At 43.8% G+C, this 17,865-nt stretch overlaps 1 protein-coding gene across 10 annotated transcripts in view; it reads left to right on the plus strand.

Annotated features, from left to right (window-relative positions):
• TULP4 (TUB like protein 4) overlaps nucleotides 1-13,968 on the plus strand; it is a 179,916-nt gene extending 165,948 nt beyond the window's left edge. For all 10 annotated transcript variants that reach the window (XM_053294183.1, XM_053294152.1, XM_053294143.1 and 7 more), the window contains 2 exons: nucleotides 1,415-4,026; nucleotides 5,427-13,968. In XM_053294183.1, coding sequence (XP_053150158.1) covers nucleotides 1,415-4,026; nucleotides 5,427-5,543 — 2,729 coding nt within the window. In that variant the 3' untranslated portion in view covers nucleotides 5,544-13,968. The remainder of the gene's footprint in view (nucleotides 1-1,414; nucleotides 4,027-5,426) is intronic.
• The last annotated feature ends 3,897 nt before the right edge of the window (nucleotides 13,969-17,865 follow it).

The following is a 17,865-nucleotide window of genomic DNA, read 5'->3' on the forward strand; positions in this document are numbered from 1 at the left end:
TACATCCAAGACAGCTAGGGATTTTGGGATTTGTAGTATCCATGATCTTTGGCTTTCTTGGATGCCCCTTGTGTGCACTGCAGCCTTCCTGAATCCTGATGCCTTCCTGACCTGGATGGGAGTTCCTGCACTGCTCTCATGGTTTCTGTAAGACAGGGGTCCCCAGATGTTGTTGGACTACAACTGTGGTTTTAGCTTGGATTTTAATTTGTTTAGCTTAATTTGGTTAATTATTTGTCTGATTTTAAATTTCATAAATGTTTTGAGCTGCCCCAAGCAGTAGTGTAACGGAGTATAAATATTTTAAATTAAATAAATAAACTCCCATCATACACAGCCAGAATGGCCAAAGGCCTGATTGGAATTGTAGACCAGCAACATCTGGGGATCCAAGGCTGGGAACCCTTGCTATCAGGAATGTAAAGTTGGAGGGAGACAAGGAGGTAAAGATAAAGTGTGCTGTCGAGGTGGTGTTGACTCCGGGCAACCATAGAGCCCTGTGGTTGTCTTTGGTAGAATACCATGTAGTATGAGATGATGCCTTTCAGCATCTTCATATATCGCTGCTGCACAATATAGGTGTTTCCCATAGTCTGGGAAACATACCAGCTGGGATTCGAACCGGCAACCTCTGGCTTGATAATCAAGTCGTTTCCCTGGCAAAGAGTGCATACTACAGTGAGGATTCTAGGCTTCATGACACTTTTTCAGTGAAGTCACTGGGAGCATAACATGGCCTAGAAGCCCTGGCAATTCATAATTAATCTGTTTCTTTAGAAAAACACATGCAATTTAGGTTTAGCAGATGACATCTTAAGAGAGGCGCTCTTACTCCTGGACTTCTGGGCTGAAGTCCAGGGCCTCTACAGTCCCTGGGCCCCCCCAAATTCTCTTTACTCTGTCCCAGGTGGTGTGGTCACCCAGCCGAGCATGATGATGCTTAATTTGCAGGGGAGCGGGGGGCCTTTAAAGGCCTTTAGGTCAAAGCTCCAAAATTACCTAGGTGCACCTCTGCATCTTAATTGACCCACTTAAAAGTGATCAATTGTGAATGGAATGCAGGCACTTGCTTTGGACTTCTTGAGAGCTTAAAGGGCATTTTCAGAATTGAGAACTAAATCATTAGGTTTCAATATTACTTCATTTAGAAATTTGAAAGCTGACTAAGGGTGACTTTATGCAAGATGGAAATAATAGCAATCAGTAAGGTAATAGGGATCACTTGCATGTGTACCCTGGTTCAGAGTAACAGAGCAGGTTCAAAAGCCAAATAAGCAACATTTGCCCAAATGGTGGATTAACAAATAATCAAACAAATGTCTCCTATAACAAGGAATTAATCTAATATGTCTCTTGTGCAGGAAGTTGTTAATGCTATATGATATGTGTGTTGTTGTTGTTGTTTTTGTCATAGTGACTGGAGCTTCTGGAGTTCCTGAGAACAACCCACCTTGCACTGTAAACATCCCGATTGCGCCTATTCACAGTTCAGCACAAGCAATGTCACCAACTCAGAGCATTGGGTTGGTTCAGTCATTGCTGGCCAATCAGAATGTGCAGTTGGACGTCCTTGCCAATCAGACAACAGCTGTGGCAGCGGCAGATCATGTGACAGATAATGCAGTCCACTACCCAATCCCAAGCAGGTACTCCAACCCAGGCCAGGTGATATTTGGCGGAGTAGAAATGGGGCGCATCATCCAGGCGCCCCCTCAGTTATCCCTGCCACCTCAGGGTGCTATCCAGATGGCAGTTGTGGACCACAGAGATGGAGACCGAGACCATGACCACCTACAAAAAGCTAAAATGTTACGTCCAGTTCCACAGCTAGCTGAAGGAGAAGCAGCTGTCTTCAGCACTGCCCAAGAAATTCAGATGAACAAAATGAACCCTCCTCCTCCATACCCTGGAACCATACCAGCAGCTCCTACCACAGCTCCTCCTCCTCCACCTGTCCCTCCGCAACCTCCCTTGGACCTCTGTTTGAAAAAGGGTGATTTCCCCCTTTATTCAGCAGGGCATTATCAGACTCCTCTTGGCTATGAGAGAATAACCACCTTTGACAGCAGCGGGAATGTTGAGGAGGTATGCCGACCTCGGACGCGGATGCTGTGTACCCAGAACACATACACTTTGCCGGGTCCTGGCAGCTCTGCTACCTTAAGGATCACTTCATCAGAGAAGAAGATTCAGCAGCCCTGTACCAGTGCTACCCTGAACAGGCTCACGGTTCCACGCTACTCCATTCCAACTGGGGATCCACCGCCATACCCAGAGATTGCAGCCCAGCTCTCTCAGGGCCGTGGCCTCACGCAGAGGCTGGACAATAGCATCATCCATGCCACTCTGCGGAGGAATAGCAGAGAGGCAGCACTGAAAATGGCTCAGCTGGTCGACAGCCAGAGAGCCACTCTGCAGCTTCCGCCAAAACTAAAGAGCAACGTTGTGGCCGCCCAGTACCAGCCAAGGGTGCCGACAGCACTATACACCTGCAGTCAGTGCAGCAGCAATGGTGGCAGCAGCAACACTAACAGTGGATGTGGGAACATCAATAGTGCCAACACTAACAGCAGCACTTCTGGCATCAGCAGCATGAGGCCAGATGTAACAATGGGGAGCAGCTCTCAGCACAGCTCTGTTATCGCACATTCGGTCAGTACTTCACCTTTGGCCTCACAGTCCTCTTACAACTTGCTGAGCCCACCTGACAGCTCTCGTGAACGGACAGATTATGTAAACTCTGCCTTCATGGAGGACGAGGCTCTCTCTCAGCACTGCCCAGTGGAGAAATCAATGCGCCATGTCCCTATAGCCATGGCAGAGCCTGGCATTGGTGTAAAAAGACCACCCCCCTACCAGTGGGAACCGATGGTGAGTGAGGAAATATGGGTTCCTCAGGAAAGGACAGCTCCGAGTACTTTACCTAACCCTGTTAAACCTGCCCCTCTAGTAATTGGTCAAGCTCAGCATCTGGATATATCCCGAGCACCATTTGTTTCCCCCAAATCTCCAACCAGTCCCACTACCACCTTCCAGATGAGTTACGGAGTTGGAGCCCCATATGTAGGGAGCTACAGTGTTCCTCCTCCTCCACCTACTCCTCTTCAAGGAATGCAGGTCCCCTGTTCTCCCAAAGAAGCTCTGGCCCCACCCCAGATTGCACAACAGGAACCAACAGTTGTGCTTCAGCCAGGTTATCCCTCTAACCTCTCTTATTGCCCCTTGCCCCCCATGTACCCTGGAAATAGCACTTGCTCGAGTTTACAGCTGCCACCAATGGCCTTGCACCCATGGAATTCCTACAGCACATGCCCACCTGCTGTGCAAAGTGCTCAAGGCACTCTGCCCCCCAAGTCACTACTAGTGGTGGAGAAACCTGTTATGTCTCCACCACAAGCAGAGCCTCAAGGTCACGTGGGTACAGATGCGATGGCAGAGACAGCGGACAACTTCCAAGAAGTACTCTCCCTGACAGAAAGCCCTGTTCCTCAACGGACAGACAAGTTTGGGAAGAAGAATCGGAAGCGGCTGGATAGCCGAGCAGATGAAGGAAACATGCAGGCTATCACAGAGGGAAAGGTCAAAAAGGAGGCGAGGACAACGCTGACCGACTTCAACTCGCTGATCTCCAGCCCTAGACTGGGCAGGGAGAAGAAGAAGGTCAAAAGTCAGAAGGACCAGCTGAAGTCAAAAAAGCTGAACAAGATTAACGAATTTCAGGACAGTTCAGAAAGTGAGCCTGAACTGTTTATTAGTGGGGATGAACTGATGAATCAGAGCCAGGGCAGTAAAAAGGGGTGGAAAACCAAAAGGAACTTGAGGACTGCCAGTGAACTGGATGAATTTAAGTGCCGGAAAGCAAACGAAAAGGAGGACGGACGGCTGGGAAGCCAGGGCTTTGTGTATGTAATGGCCAACAAGCAGCCCTTGTGGAATGAGGCAACCCAAGTCTATCAGTTGGACTTTGGAGGGCGAGTGACCCAAGAATCTGCAAAAAACTTCCAGATTGAGCTGGAAGGGAGACAGGTAGGACAGCAAGTAGGACATTCAAGGCTCTTTCTTATGTTAGGGCTTGACATATGTATTAAATACAGTCTGATGTGACTTCTTTCAAACAATACAGATGTTTTCCTATACTTAAATTTGTACAAACACCATGCTACCTATGTTTTAGAGATTGGTAGTGGGCCACAAGAAAGTGGCTTTCCTTCCTGCCCCGCTTTTCATGTGCATAATTCCCCTTCGCCTTCTGCAGAGTTTTATCTTGTTACATTTGATTCTTGTTAACCCTGTTTAAAACCCAAGGATTTTCCTAAACTCCAGAACCCAGATTTAATCAGGACTTTATAATAGCCTTGAATATATAATACACATGGTGGTATAATGTAATATAATACATATTATAATATAATATACAACAACAACAACAACAATAATAATATATTATTATTATTATATACATACAATAATATAATATATAATAATTATATTATTATTATAAGAATATAATAATGTAATATAATATGGTGGTATAATGTAATAATAGAGCCAGCGTGGTGTAGTGGTTAGAGTGCTGGACTAGGACCGGGGAGACCCAAGTTCAAATCCCCATTCAGCCATGATACTTGCTGAGTGACTCTGGGCCAGTCACTTCTCTCTCAGCCTAACCTACTTCACAGGGTTGTTGTGAGGAGAAACTTAAGTATGTAGTACACCGCTCTGGGCTCCTTGGAGGAAGAGTGGGATATAAAATGTAAAAATAATAATAATAATAAAATATATAGTATGTATTATATTAAAGACTAGTCATGAAGCCCGTTACATTAACGGGCGCTAGGAGGATGATTATCAGGCGCGCTGCCGTGACCCGCTTCTCCGGGCCGCTCGCTCCGCCGCTGTTGGCCCCCACAATGATGGCAGCCTGCAAGTCCCCTCAGCAATTGGCTAAATTCCAGGAACCTTTTTGGAAAACAAAATTCTCGCCTCTGCTTTGTTGTGTGATTTTCCAGTTCCCTACTAGCCATCGGAAGGCTGAGAAGTCAAGTCACTATAGACTTGAGCTGTGATACTCATCAGTCATTTTTGCAATCATGTTACATCCAGGTAGCCCAGAAACAACAAAAATGAGTGAGAGCTCATTCACTTGAATTAGCTGAACTGCTTGGATATTGTGCTGATATGGCCTCCCCAGCATACTCTCTTTGATTCAGTCCTTCTGCATGTGGGTTGGTTTTTGAAAAGATCCTTATTCTGAACAATTCTCGTGGAAGCCTATAGCAAAGTGAAATGTAATCAGTATGAGCAAGAGAGTTGTGAACTCCTCTGTTAATAGGCCACTTTCTGTTTAAAAGCTGTCTGAATTCTTGTTTATCACTTATTTTTACCCACTTGTTTTCTTATTCTCCTTCCACTACTTTGTCCTTCAGGTCATGCAGTTTGGGAGAATTGATGGCAATGCTTACATTTTGGACTTTCAATATCCATTTTCAGCGGTGCAGGCCTTTGCGGTAGCTCTGGCTAATGTGACTCAACGCCTCAAATGAAAGGAGAACAAGCATGAAGAGAGGAAAACTTAATAAGTCTTTCTGCATAAGGGACAACCCAGGAAGTGTCAGGGAGGCCTGGTAGAGATGTGCAAACAATGCTGAGAGTGAAGAAGCGCAACTGAAAAATGTCTCTGATTGCCTGAAAGAGGGCATCAACTTTAAACGTTATTGGGGGTGGGGGGCGGAGCTTTTTGGTTTGGGTTTTCTTTTCTTTGAATCAACATTGTGCTGGTTTTCAGAGCAAGCAAAGGATGAGAGCTATTCAGTGTTATGTTGGGAAATGTGGCTTTTGGCTTGTTGTGATGGTTCTTCTGTGTTTGCTGCAAAAAAAAAAAAAGCTGATGTAAGCCAATAGGGGGATTTTAAAAGACTGCCCTTCTTTTTCTTTGTTTCTTTTATAGACTGCCTTATATCATGCTGTTCTTTTTGAAGCAGGGAACGTATCTCTCCCCACCCCCACCTCTCGGACCACTTTGGACTATTATATCAATAGTAACCCTAAAAAAGCAAAGAAAGAAAGAAAGAAAATGCTATAATATACTTGAAGACACATGTTTCTTTTCTGATAACTGAGCACTGTAGGCAACATGGAGATTTTTCAGAAGTCCATACTCAGTTTCTAAAATGTTGTTCAGAAGAAAGAAATGAAATTTACTTTTGGGGTGGTTTGCAAAAGTTGAAAAGGTTAGTTTTGTTTTCTTTCTCTGTGTACTGTGACCTAGGTTACGAGTTCTGTACCAGAAGAGTGGAGAATGGGACGCAGGAAGAGAAGGGAATGATGAGGAATGCAGATATACAAGTGTTGACTTATAATACTTGTACTAGTTTTGGTACAAATTTGTGGGGTAGATAGATACGACCTGATGTGGCACTTAGGAAAAAGTTACATCTGCTGCTCCTCACTTCTGATGTTTTCAGTGGAATAAGTATGAACACACCCAGTGATTAGTCTGAGTTCCACAACACTATAGTTCTAATTGGGAAGGATGGGGCATCAGCGGAAGTATTTCCTGTCTCAATCAGGAATTTCCTGTATCAATGGTTTCTCATAGGCAGCCTCACTGGAACTGGATTTCTGGATGAACTCAAGCCCTGATATAAGGGCCATTGTTACCAGTGAGCAAGGTTGCCATTTTTTTTTAACTGACCCTGCTCTTGTGCCTTTAGCAGATGTGCAATAAGTGAAAAATTAGCAGGTAGAAGTTTTTCTTGCCATATTACTGCATGTCATTAAGAGCTCTGCCTGCTTAATTTCTGTATGCCAGGCTGTGGTTAATGGCAGAGGAGCAAGGCCAGTTAAAAAAATTTTAAAAGCCAACACTGCTAGGAAGTTCTGGGAGCAATTTGCTTGGAGGACTAGCAGGCTGGATTTGTGAATAGATTCACCACAGACAGAGTGTTGAAGAGATAATCCAGAGTTTGTTCATTTTTACCTTTTTGGGATGGTTTGTAAAAGTTTAAAAAGTTGATTTTGTTTTATTTCCTTGTGTACTGTGATCTGGGTTAGGAATTCCATAGCAGAAGAGTGAAGAATAGAGGGTGGGGAGAGAAGGGAAGGATGAGTCATGCAGATATATGTGTGTTGACTTAAATCATTTATACTGGAGGGAATCAGTGCTGAAACAGTCTGAGAGGGCTGGATGCAGAGAAGTGACAAGAGGGAGGGCAGGCTAGAGGCAAATATAGCTCAGAATAAAGGGAGCCAGGCATGGCCAAAGTTTGCTGTACCCAATCAAAGGCCTAGACCTGACCTAGAAGTATTTCTAGCCAGTCTAGGTTAGGGAGGATCAGTGGGTTGTTGGGAGAGGAGCCCAGGAAAGAGAATACTTGCTCTTCTCCATCTGTTCTGCAAGCCTGGAGTGGCTCACCATCATGGGTGTTAATGTAGAGGCTAGAAAGTTCCCAGTTTAAGTCCACCTGTCTATGGGTACCCTGCTGAAAAGGAAAAAAGAAGAGTTGGGAAGTACGTTTCTTTACCCTGTCCTACAGTCAAAGCATGTCGTCTCTGGCTGTAAATTGGAATGGGCAATGCTCCAGAAACTGGATTGAAAGCCAGAAGTAATAGAGAACATAATGGTTTCTTTAATCAACTTTGCATACTAAGAGCGACTGTTTCTACCTGATGGACTCCAATTATATGTCAGTGCCGTGGCATGTAATTTAAAAGAGTTGATTTTAAGAGAGAGTGTGAATCTGTTGGCCTGTATTATGCTCCTATATTTTCCTGGATTTGAGCTGGAAATTTTCACCAGTAAATGTATGCAAACCAAAATATATTTTATGAAAGTGATTTTCACATCAGGTAGCAAAGTTTTAACTGTAGTTTCCTGGTAAATGTTGATATAGAAATGTGTAAATTGGTGTGGAGACTGTGATGGTGACTCCCTCCTTGTTCAGTATTACTTATTTTCCAAAAATCCACCACAAACATATTTACTTAGAAAGGAAAGAGGGTGGGAGGACCCAAGCAGGTAAAATGAATGCTTTTTTAAAAAAAAGTAATTGGGTCAAGCAGGAAATTCTTAGCAAGTTGTCTTCATTCTGTTGTTCTGCACAGAAGGTGTGTTAGCAAATTGTTTCTCTAGGAGAAGGATAAAACAGTTGTGTGCTCTAAAATAATCCAAATTTTGTGCCAAGATATCTCAAATTCTGTACCACAGAAAACTCTGAATTCAGCGTAGCTAACCATATGTTCATACATCTGGTTCACACACAATTCTTCTGTTAATGTTGTGGGGTGGAGTGAGGGCCAAAGAACTGAGTAGGGCACAAAAGCCCTTTCTGCAACCTACTGATCTCTTACCCCTGCCTCTAGCTTCTGAAAATTCATCAAGCATTATTCTCACACTTTCAAGCCCATTTTCACAGGCTGAAAGACTAAAAACTCATGTTTCTAAAGTACAAACAAGCAAGTAAAAGCTGCAATACTCAGCATGCTAAATTCATACCCAATACAAACTCTGTACTTCTACCATGATCACGGAATCACAACATACAGCCCTAACAACTATAAACTGTTGATAATTCCTGCCCCACTTGAAGCTTTGTGTTTCGTATAGCAGTGCTTCCCGATACATGCACATTTGGGGAGAAACCAGTGTGTTTCTTGTGCTCACTCATCAAATGCAACTTAATACTCTTCCCCTGAAGAACTGGTACAAAGCACCTAAGTCTGTCTAGTGCCCGTTGCTTATGAATAAACTAGTCCTCCCTTCCACAGTTAAAAGATAGATTAGCTTAGTATTTATTAGCTTTCCCTTCCTTCACCCCGTTACACTTCCACCTGTTGTCTGCACAAAATGATTCCAATAGCTTTGAGTCAATGGTGCCCTTGTTTAAGGGAAGGCACTTCTGTTCATGCAAGAGGAAGTCCCTAATTTCCACCAGTTTTCCGCTCCCAACTGCAGCCCTGCTCAATTGCTCATACCACATCCACTGCTGTTCCAGAGGGAGCCCTGTCCCTAGATGTGGCTTGTGGGAGGAGGTGGTTACAGCAGAAAGGAGGAAGTGAGAAAGCTCTGTTCCATGAGGAGAACTCTGCTTATGGTTTGTAGGATGCAGGCAAATATCTCCCTGAAAGAAAAATCATCACCTGCTCACTTTCTGTATGTTAGGATACTGGTGAAGGTGCAGAAGGTCCAATAATAATACAAGGTGTAATCCTAGTTCTGAAAAATCAAATTGTTTTATATGTGGTTTCTAACAGTTCTGTATGATTTTTAAACAAGGGTTGTTGTTTTTTAAAGTTGGGTAACTTATGTTACCAGCCAAAGGGTTTAATTTTAAGAGAGTTTTTGAAGTTATTCTAAAGGATCCTTTAGTGCTGATTTCCTGTTGTGTTCAACAGGTGTATTGTTTGTTATGTATAATGTAATAAGTGACATTGGGCTGCATTTATTATTGTGTACAAAGAATTGATACATTCTTATTTATATGGAAAAGGCATTTTTGTAGTTGCTTGCTGGCAACATGTTTTGCTGCAGGACACTGCAAGAAAGTATTCTAGGCTTCTGGGTGTGTTTTTTTTTTTTGTTTGTTTGGTTTTTTTTTTAACCCCGATTTAGTTACAATGCTTTTTTTTTTTAAGGTTTGGAAATATTTTTTCCCCTTTTAGGTAGCTAATGAGATTTTTTTTTTAATTGCGACTACCCTCAAAACTCTCTCTCTCTCTCCCTGCAGTTGCAAAGCTAACTGATACTGGTTCAATAGATAGAAATCCTCTCTCTTCATCTCAGAATTCCTGCCTGCTGATACTGTTCTTTCTCTAGGCCCTGTGTGATGTTTTCCACAACCCTCCTCCTTTTTCCTTGGCCCCGACCCATTCCCCCTTTCTTCATGGACCCTCTGCCCTCCTGTCTTCCCAGCTCCTGTCTCTCCAGCCATCCTGCAGCACTCTCCTGTCTCTTGACCTTCTGTGAAGCTTTTCCCTATAGCCCATTTCCTGCAGTCAGTCAGGCAAGATAAGGGAGGAGAGGCTGGCAGGCCTGGGAGCCTCCAGTATGAATGGAGGAAGGAGGGAGGGAATGGAAGATGTTAGCATTTTGCCACTGCCATCAGTGTCTAGGGGTAAATCATGAGTGGACTGAGATGAGAACTATCACTGCAAGGGCAGCAGTGGGAAAGATGATGACAGTTTCCCTGGACTTCTGTTAATTGTCACCTTCTTTCTCTAGTCAACTAGCAGCCTAAGTAACACAGCATTCAACTATCCTCTCTGCTTTCTTCAGCAACTTTCCCTTTTTAGAATATAGACTATTCCACAGCTTTATGTAAGAGCAAAAGAAATTGCATTCTCCATGCATGTGGTGGTATGGTCATGGTTGCTCAAAGGCAGACACTAAGCTCCTTCCTGTGCATCTGAATAATAGGGGACAGGAGAAGAGGCTGCAATCGAGAAAAACATTGGGAGAAGAAACCCTGCAGGGGAGTACATGCTTTCCTTTGGTGTATACGGAAGAAGATGAGAGGTTGCAGTCAAAACATCCACTTGGATGGGACCCTTTGTCCTCCTCCCATTACTGAACATGCTGCTGACAAGATGAGGGCAAGTGCCCCCTCAGTGGTTTCCTAATTGCTGCCTTACATAAAACCATTCATGAATGCACTGTGGCCAGAACTTTGGTCACCATGCATATTCTGAGGCTGCATCTGCAACCAAAGATAAAAACTAGTTTGAGAATCAGTAGTGCTGGGGAAAGGCTAATTAGATTAAGAAACAGATAAGAGAATTCTGGTCATGGATATTCCTTAATTGGATACAATTTATTCTGAGGCAATAGAGTTAGTCCTGATTTATGATATGGAATTGAGTTTTTAAATTCAAGCTCATTTGAAACAGCTGTGTCTGTACTGTGAGTTGGTTATGTGACTGGTGGCATTTAGCAGAACTACATGCATTCATCCTAGAAACATTCTCAACATTTCATCTGAAATATCACAGAATAAAACCCAAGGGGCAGTAGTCCACATCTTAACTATGGGCCAATACAGTGTCTGGAAACATACAATGGGAAACACAAATGCAGCAGTAATTAAAACCAACACCAAAATTTGTTCTGTTGGTTCTTTTTAAAGTTCCTGTTTCTGCAAAACGGTCTACAAATGAAGGAAGTTAAGCATAGAGCCCAGCAGCATAAGAGCAATCTGAATCATTAGTATCGGTTTGCCCAGGTCATTGCATGTGGAGAAAAAGGACTTCAGACGGCAACTTATTGGAGAGAAATAAGCTCTGTTGTCCTCTCGCTCCCCCAGTTAATGTTTGTAATACATGTTTGTGAAAACTCTCCTAATAAATTGTCTTAAAAGTCAATCTTGTTTAAGTTAATTTATGTTTTGCCTTCCTAAACTTGAAATTATTCTTTATGTGAACCCCTAGGAATGCAGGATTCAGGCCAAACATTAAGCTTTTCATTTGAAGGGAAGTCTTGGAAGATGTACAGAAAAGTCAAGTGTATTGGTGATGTGGATTGTTTTTGTTGTGCTCGTGAAACAGAAGGCAAGGCAAACTAATCAAGTACGAGGATAGAATATGGCATCAGTAAGGCCATGTTTCCTATTAAACTCTGCAATCTTAGGCTCCAGCTCTGCAGTACATTTGAACAAGCTCGGTTCCTTCCCTTGTCCCCTATATCTCTAAAGAATTTCATTGAACTCAGGGGTCTACGAGATCCCAGTGCCTTTTGGTGTCTTGGAGAGCCATTAGTATCTTATTAGGCTGTTCTGCAGGGGAATGATCTCAGCTAGTTGGCTAGTCCTGGCTTCCAGGGAGCAAAGTGCAGTATCTTGTGTGAGTGGGATACATCTTAAGGCCAATGTCAGTGTTACATTTCCTACTAGCATCTTTAAAACCTGTATATGGAAGTAGAGCGAAAATGCTACAAGACTTGATTACATCTTTGCAGTAGCAGAATAAGCAGTCCTAAGTCTGGCATATAGATAGTAAACAAGTCTTAAGAAGCTTTTCTGATTACATATGGCAGGTTTGGACCGGAGCTTTCTGACATTATAAAGGTTTGCATCTAGCCATTTTCTCCCTGTTTCACACATTATATGCAGGCAAACCCAAGTTTGCCACCAAGGAACTGCTGCCAGTCAAGACTCCCTGACAAGCATACTCAGAGGTGCTCTTACCCCTGGACTTCGGGGCCAAAGTCCAGGGCCTCCACAGCCCCTGCCCCCCCCAATCCTCTTTAGTCTGTCCCAGGTGGTGTGGTCGCCCGTCCAAGCATGATGATGCTTAATTTTCAGGGTAGGGAGGCCTCCAAAGGCCTTTAGGTACAGGCTCCAAAATTATTTAGGTGCACTTCTGAGCATACTGGTATGATATATGTGTTTGCAAATGTGTTTGTCCCATTCACAGTTAACATCTCGGGTGCTCTCCTGAAACAGTCGTGTGAAATTGCCCTCACCTACATCTGAAAAGATACAAATTGGAGAAGTAATATATTGCAACTGTTCTTTATACTGTACAAGCTGAATGTCTGGCAGTGGCTTATAGATTTGAGTGTGCTGAAGAGCGAATAGGGCTATATCTCCTTCCAATACCTTTGTGCATATGTGCCACTGGAACTTGTACTGATGCCTTATGGTGATGTAACTTCTAGCAGGGCAATATAGTCATACTCAGTAGTTGGTCAAATCATTCTGTCCACACTTCTCGTCAACAAAGATGCTGGGACATGATAAGTTGGGCGTTCTGTTCCTTAAGAGAAAGTAACCATTTTCATAACACCATTGGAAGAACTGGGTTACTCAAGCACATTTTCAAATTGCATTCAAACATGTGAGTCTATTGAAGCCCTGTTGTTTTGCACCAGTTCCAAATTTGAGGGCATGAGTGCAATACAGTCTGATTCCTGTTTAGGCTTTTTGGAACCAATGCATAAAATTTAAAACATTGTCACCTGACAGAGGCATTTTGGAGAGTTAGGAAGGTCTTCACTTGTTGAACGTTTGCTCTGTCTTATCAATGGTTGTCTCAGGGGGCCTTCAAGTAGTGTGTTAAGATAAAATGGACAAACCTGCAAGAAATAGTAGAAGGTCCTTGTATTTCCAGTGTTTTGCTAAAACAGTGTTCAGTGAGCTCCTGTCATAATTCCCACTGTTTTCTTTTCAAGTTGCTATTCAGACCTGTAAGTCGGTCTCTCTTCTCCCACCTCTCGTTTCCATTTGACCTTCTGTTCTGTTCTTCCTATCAGTATGTGTGTCTTTTCCTCTCCTGTTCTTTAGTGGGGGCGAGTTTTAAGATCTTGCTGTTTGTTATAGATACTATTTTTTGTATTGTGGACTTGCATGGGGATACATTTGGTTGAAAAGGCACTGTAGTCTTTACTGGAAAGGGGTGTTTTAATGTTGCATTTGTTTATAAATGCATTACTTTGGTACTGTAACTTTGGACATTGTTTCTGAATTTATTACTATCCTTTTTACATTTTAGTTCAGAGATATTTTTTCTCCCTTAGGGGGGGTTTGGGTGTTTTTTTGTTTGTTGTTTTTGTTTTTGCAATTTTAACAAGGGGTTGGTAATTAGGTGTATGGGTTTCCTAACCATGCAAAACCTGCATGATATTCTCAGTCCTGTGGAGAATATGGTACACTTCTCTGATGACTGCACTATACCTACAGTATTTTTAAATGGCCTTTTGAAAATCATGAGAGTTTTTTTGATGTCATCCAGACCTAGGTTTTCATTGTAATTATAAACCTTGCCCTGACCTGCCTCTCCTGTAATGTGCCCTGTGTAATAGATTGTGCGGAAGATACCTAGAAAGCATTATATGGTTTCCCTTTAAATAATGTGATTTATCCAAACTTTTGACTGTCTACATGATTGAGATGGGTCAGTTGCCCTATTTTCCTTGATGATTTGGAATTGTAAGAGTTGTCCAGGTGTTGCTTATTAAATTTTTTGCAAACTGGAGAATCTTGTATTATCTTGTTGTTTTTCCTCTCATTGAGCAGCTTGTATATATTTAGTAGTATTCCCAACAGCTATATTTTATCCTCACCAACATACCTGAGCTTCCATTCTTCATTTGGATAGCTGCTAATCACACCTTCTGATTCCTACAGCAGGATTTTGGCCGAGAAATCTTTGCAGTACTGTCTGATGATAGCTAAGCTTTGGATAACAGCCAGTTTCCTCTGGCTACCTAATGGCTTTCTTTCATAACTTACAGCTGAAAAAAAAAATAGGAACATAAGAAGTCCCTTTATCGAACAAGAGCTTGCATACTTTCCTTGTGAAAATAGATCCTAGGATATAAGGTTGTTATCCTAGGAGATTCAATTTATTAAATTAAAGCATACACACCCTGAGATTTACTGGTAAAAATCAAGCAAAAGGCATGTACTAGATGAGGTCCACATGTCCTGTGCTGTAACTTTGCCTGAGAATTCCTAGGCCAACTAGTCTTTGGATTTGGGATTAATTCTCAGGCCGAACACAACTAGAGAGTCACAATCAGGGCATTTGGCTTTCTAGTCTGGGTTGCATGTCTCCTATGTCTTTCAAGCCTTAGGAGTGCCTTTTTCCAATCTTGGGTTCTTTGTTCCAGAGTAAACTACTCCTGAGCCTAGCACCCTCATGTGAGCTAAGGGTACAAGCACTGTCCTGCCTAGATCCTGTCTCGCAGACTTTCACTCCCCCCACTCCTGCCTAGGTTTTCAACAGGTGGCATCCTTAAGCCCAGGCTCAAAAACCAAGTTAAGTTGATCCCCAATTGGAGTCTTCTGCTTTAACCTAGAACCCAAAAAGCTCTAGGAAATGTTCTCAGCGTCAACAATCTCCAACTGAAACTTGATACATAATTCTAGGAGAACTGTGATCTCCATGACATGAGAATTTCTGATGTCATGTAGATGTCATTTTATATCAGTACTAGTATTTTTAAGCCCGTTATGATAACGGGCGCTAGCTTTCTATCCCGTCTTTTCTGTCTCTCTCTCTCTCTTTCTGTCTCTTCCCCCCCCCCTTGTCCCCTCTCTCTTTTTGTTTTTTGTTTTGTTGTTGTTCTCTGTTTTTGTTCTTCCTTATTTTGCTTTTACTTTTTTGGGGGGGGGGGTGGATGAATAACGACCAAAATGGCCCATGAGAAGGTGGCCGCCCCCGCCTATCGCCCTCCTGCGCACCCAGCTGCCGGAGCCCACCTTACCCGCTCCAGCCCGAAGGAGAAGAGAGGAACTCGGAAACAGAGCTATTCTCTGTGTTAAGCTGCTGCCCATACTGTCGCAATGGACGCAATAGGCGTCCTTTGCGTCCATAGCGGCAGTTTGAGCAGTGACTTAGCACAGAGAGGAGCTCTGCTCGTGAGCTCCTCTCTTTTCCCTCGGGCTGGAGCGGGTAAGGTGGTCTTCAACAGCTGGGAGGGTGATAGGCGGGGGCGGCGACCTTCTCATGGGCCATTTTGGCCCTTAATCTTTTTTTGGGGGGAGCGGGGAAGGTGATTTTGGGCAGCTGGGAGGGCGGGTGAGCAGGCGGCGGCGGCGGCTGTGAGCGGGCGGGAGCCTCGTTGGCGGCTTCGCCGCCACCTCGCCCAGCTTCATTTTGGGCAGCTGGGAGGGCGGGTGAGCAGGCGGCGGCGACGGCTGTGAGCGGGCGGGGGCCTCATTGGCGGCTTCGCCGCCACCTGGCCCAGCTTCCCTGTCCCCCGTCTCGGTCTTCCCCCGCCGCCATTGCCCTCGCCTTTTTCAGGGCGGCCGCTTCTGGTTGCCTCGGCCTCCTCTCGCCGTGCCGCAGCTCATGGCTGAGGCGGCGGCTCCGCCGCAGCCTCGGCCACTTTCCCCCGCCGCCACACACTGGCTAATGGCCGCCCGTGGCTGTGGGACACTGGTGTCTGAGGTCCTGTGTCCCTTGGGCTCTTCTGGGCCTGCGCTTCACGCAGGCCCAGAACAGCCCAGGGAGGCAGGGACGCAGATCCCCAACATTCCAAAGCCACGGCCACTCACTTAGCCTTTTATTATATAGGGATAAAGATGAGCCTGCTTTATAAAGTGATCTAATGGGCATTAATGTTAATTAAAACTACCACATGGAGTTTTAATCTATGTTTTTATTTTACTTTTACTACAAGGAGGAGAGCTGGTCTTGTGCTAGCAAGCATGAATTGTCCCCTTTGGTAAGGAGGGCCCATCCTGGTTTGCATTTGAATGGGAGACTACATGTGAGCACTGTATGATATTCCCCTTAGGGGGTGGGGCTGCTCTGGGAAGAGCACTTGCTTGCAGAAGATTCCAAGTTCCCTCCCTGACATCTCCAAGAAAGGACTGAGAGAGACTCTTGCCTGCAACCTTGGAGAAACCATTGACAGAAGCCGCTGCCAGTATTGTCTAACTCGGACAATACTGAGTTAGATGCACCAATGGCCTGACTTGGTATAAGGCAGCTTCCTATGTACATGGTTTCCCAGAAGGGCTCTCAACTCATTAAATACTTACTATGCATACAAGTGATTCTAAGCCTGAATGAAATGGATGGTCCCTTCAAGTTCAAGCATTAACCTTCCCCACCTATTTATGATCAAATTGAAAGATACTTAAAATGTTCTTGCTTGTAAACTTAAAGCACTTTCATTTCATGTGATTCTCCAAAGGACTATATGTTGTCTTGCTTACTATAGGGTGCTGGAGATGCTCTCTGATTTCAAGACAGTTAGTGAAGAATACACATTTGGGTAACCTTGCAGTACAAAGGTATCTAAAGATACCTTTATCCCCCCTATTACTTGAACAAGCTTCATAAAACAGTGGCAAACATTATTATTCCCTTTCAATGGAGAGCAGGAATAATTGTTGACCATTCATATTCAGCTACTGCATGCTTTGTGTATCCAGATACTTTTGAAAAAGGAACTGATATTTTTTCATGAATGGTAATGTATTTCTCAATAGAATAGCTTCAGAAACCATCTTGATACACACACTTAAAAAAAAAAACAAAAAACCACCACCACTACAAAGATATTAATAGGGATGCAACTAATAGAATTCTGTACAAATGCAAGGAAATCTGAATGGAAAATGTGCTTTAGAAAACTATAGGTCTCCTAATTTACATTAAAGTCCCTTTAAAAGTATTTCCCTAAAATCCCATACAAAGTATTCTGTCTGCATACAATGGCCTTGAAGTGAACACAGTATATAATAGGAAAGTAATAAGCTCATGACATTTAATGGATAGCCCTGCCATTCAAAAAGAAAAAGCTTAACAGATTCCATGCTGTTCAAAAATTATGTAAATTATTAATATTCATAATTAGGAGCCGGCATGGTGTAGTGGCTAGAGTGCTGGACTAGGACCAGAGAGACCCAGGTTCAAATCCCCATTCAGCCATGATGCTGGGTAATTCTGGGTCAGTCACTTCTCTCTCAGCCTAACCTACTTCACAGGGTTGTTGTGAGGAGAAACCTAAGTATGTAGTACACCACTCTGGGCTCCTTGGAGGAAGAGCGGCATATAAAATGTAAATACATACATACATATATACAATCTGCTTTTAAACAAAGCTGTTGCTTGCTTGCTTGCCTACAAAGCAAGTGGGTAACTGAATGGTGGTTTCCCACCTGCTAGAAAGGACTGAGCATACAGGGAGAGTGAAGGTGAGTAAACGAGCAGGAATTGGAGGAGGCAGCTCCTGCCTTTGCCTGCACTCTCTCCCTCTCCCTCTGGGCAGTATGGCAGGAGGCCAGCAGGGCTGCCAAGTGAGCTTGCAAACCCGAGAAAGCAGCAGCTCCTCTTTGCAGGAGCAGCTGCTACCTCCTTTTGCTTGCCCGCCCCTCCCCGGGCAGTATGGCGAGGGCTGGGCACCGTGAGAGAATGTGA

Source organism: Hemicordylus capensis, chromosome 1, assembly GCF_027244095.1.
Source record: "Hemicordylus capensis ecotype Gifberg chromosome 1, rHemCap1.1.pri, whole genome shotgun sequence".
In the NCBI taxonomy this organism is placed as follows: Eukaryota; Metazoa; Chordata; class Lepidosauria; order Squamata; family Cordylidae; genus Hemicordylus; species Hemicordylus capensis.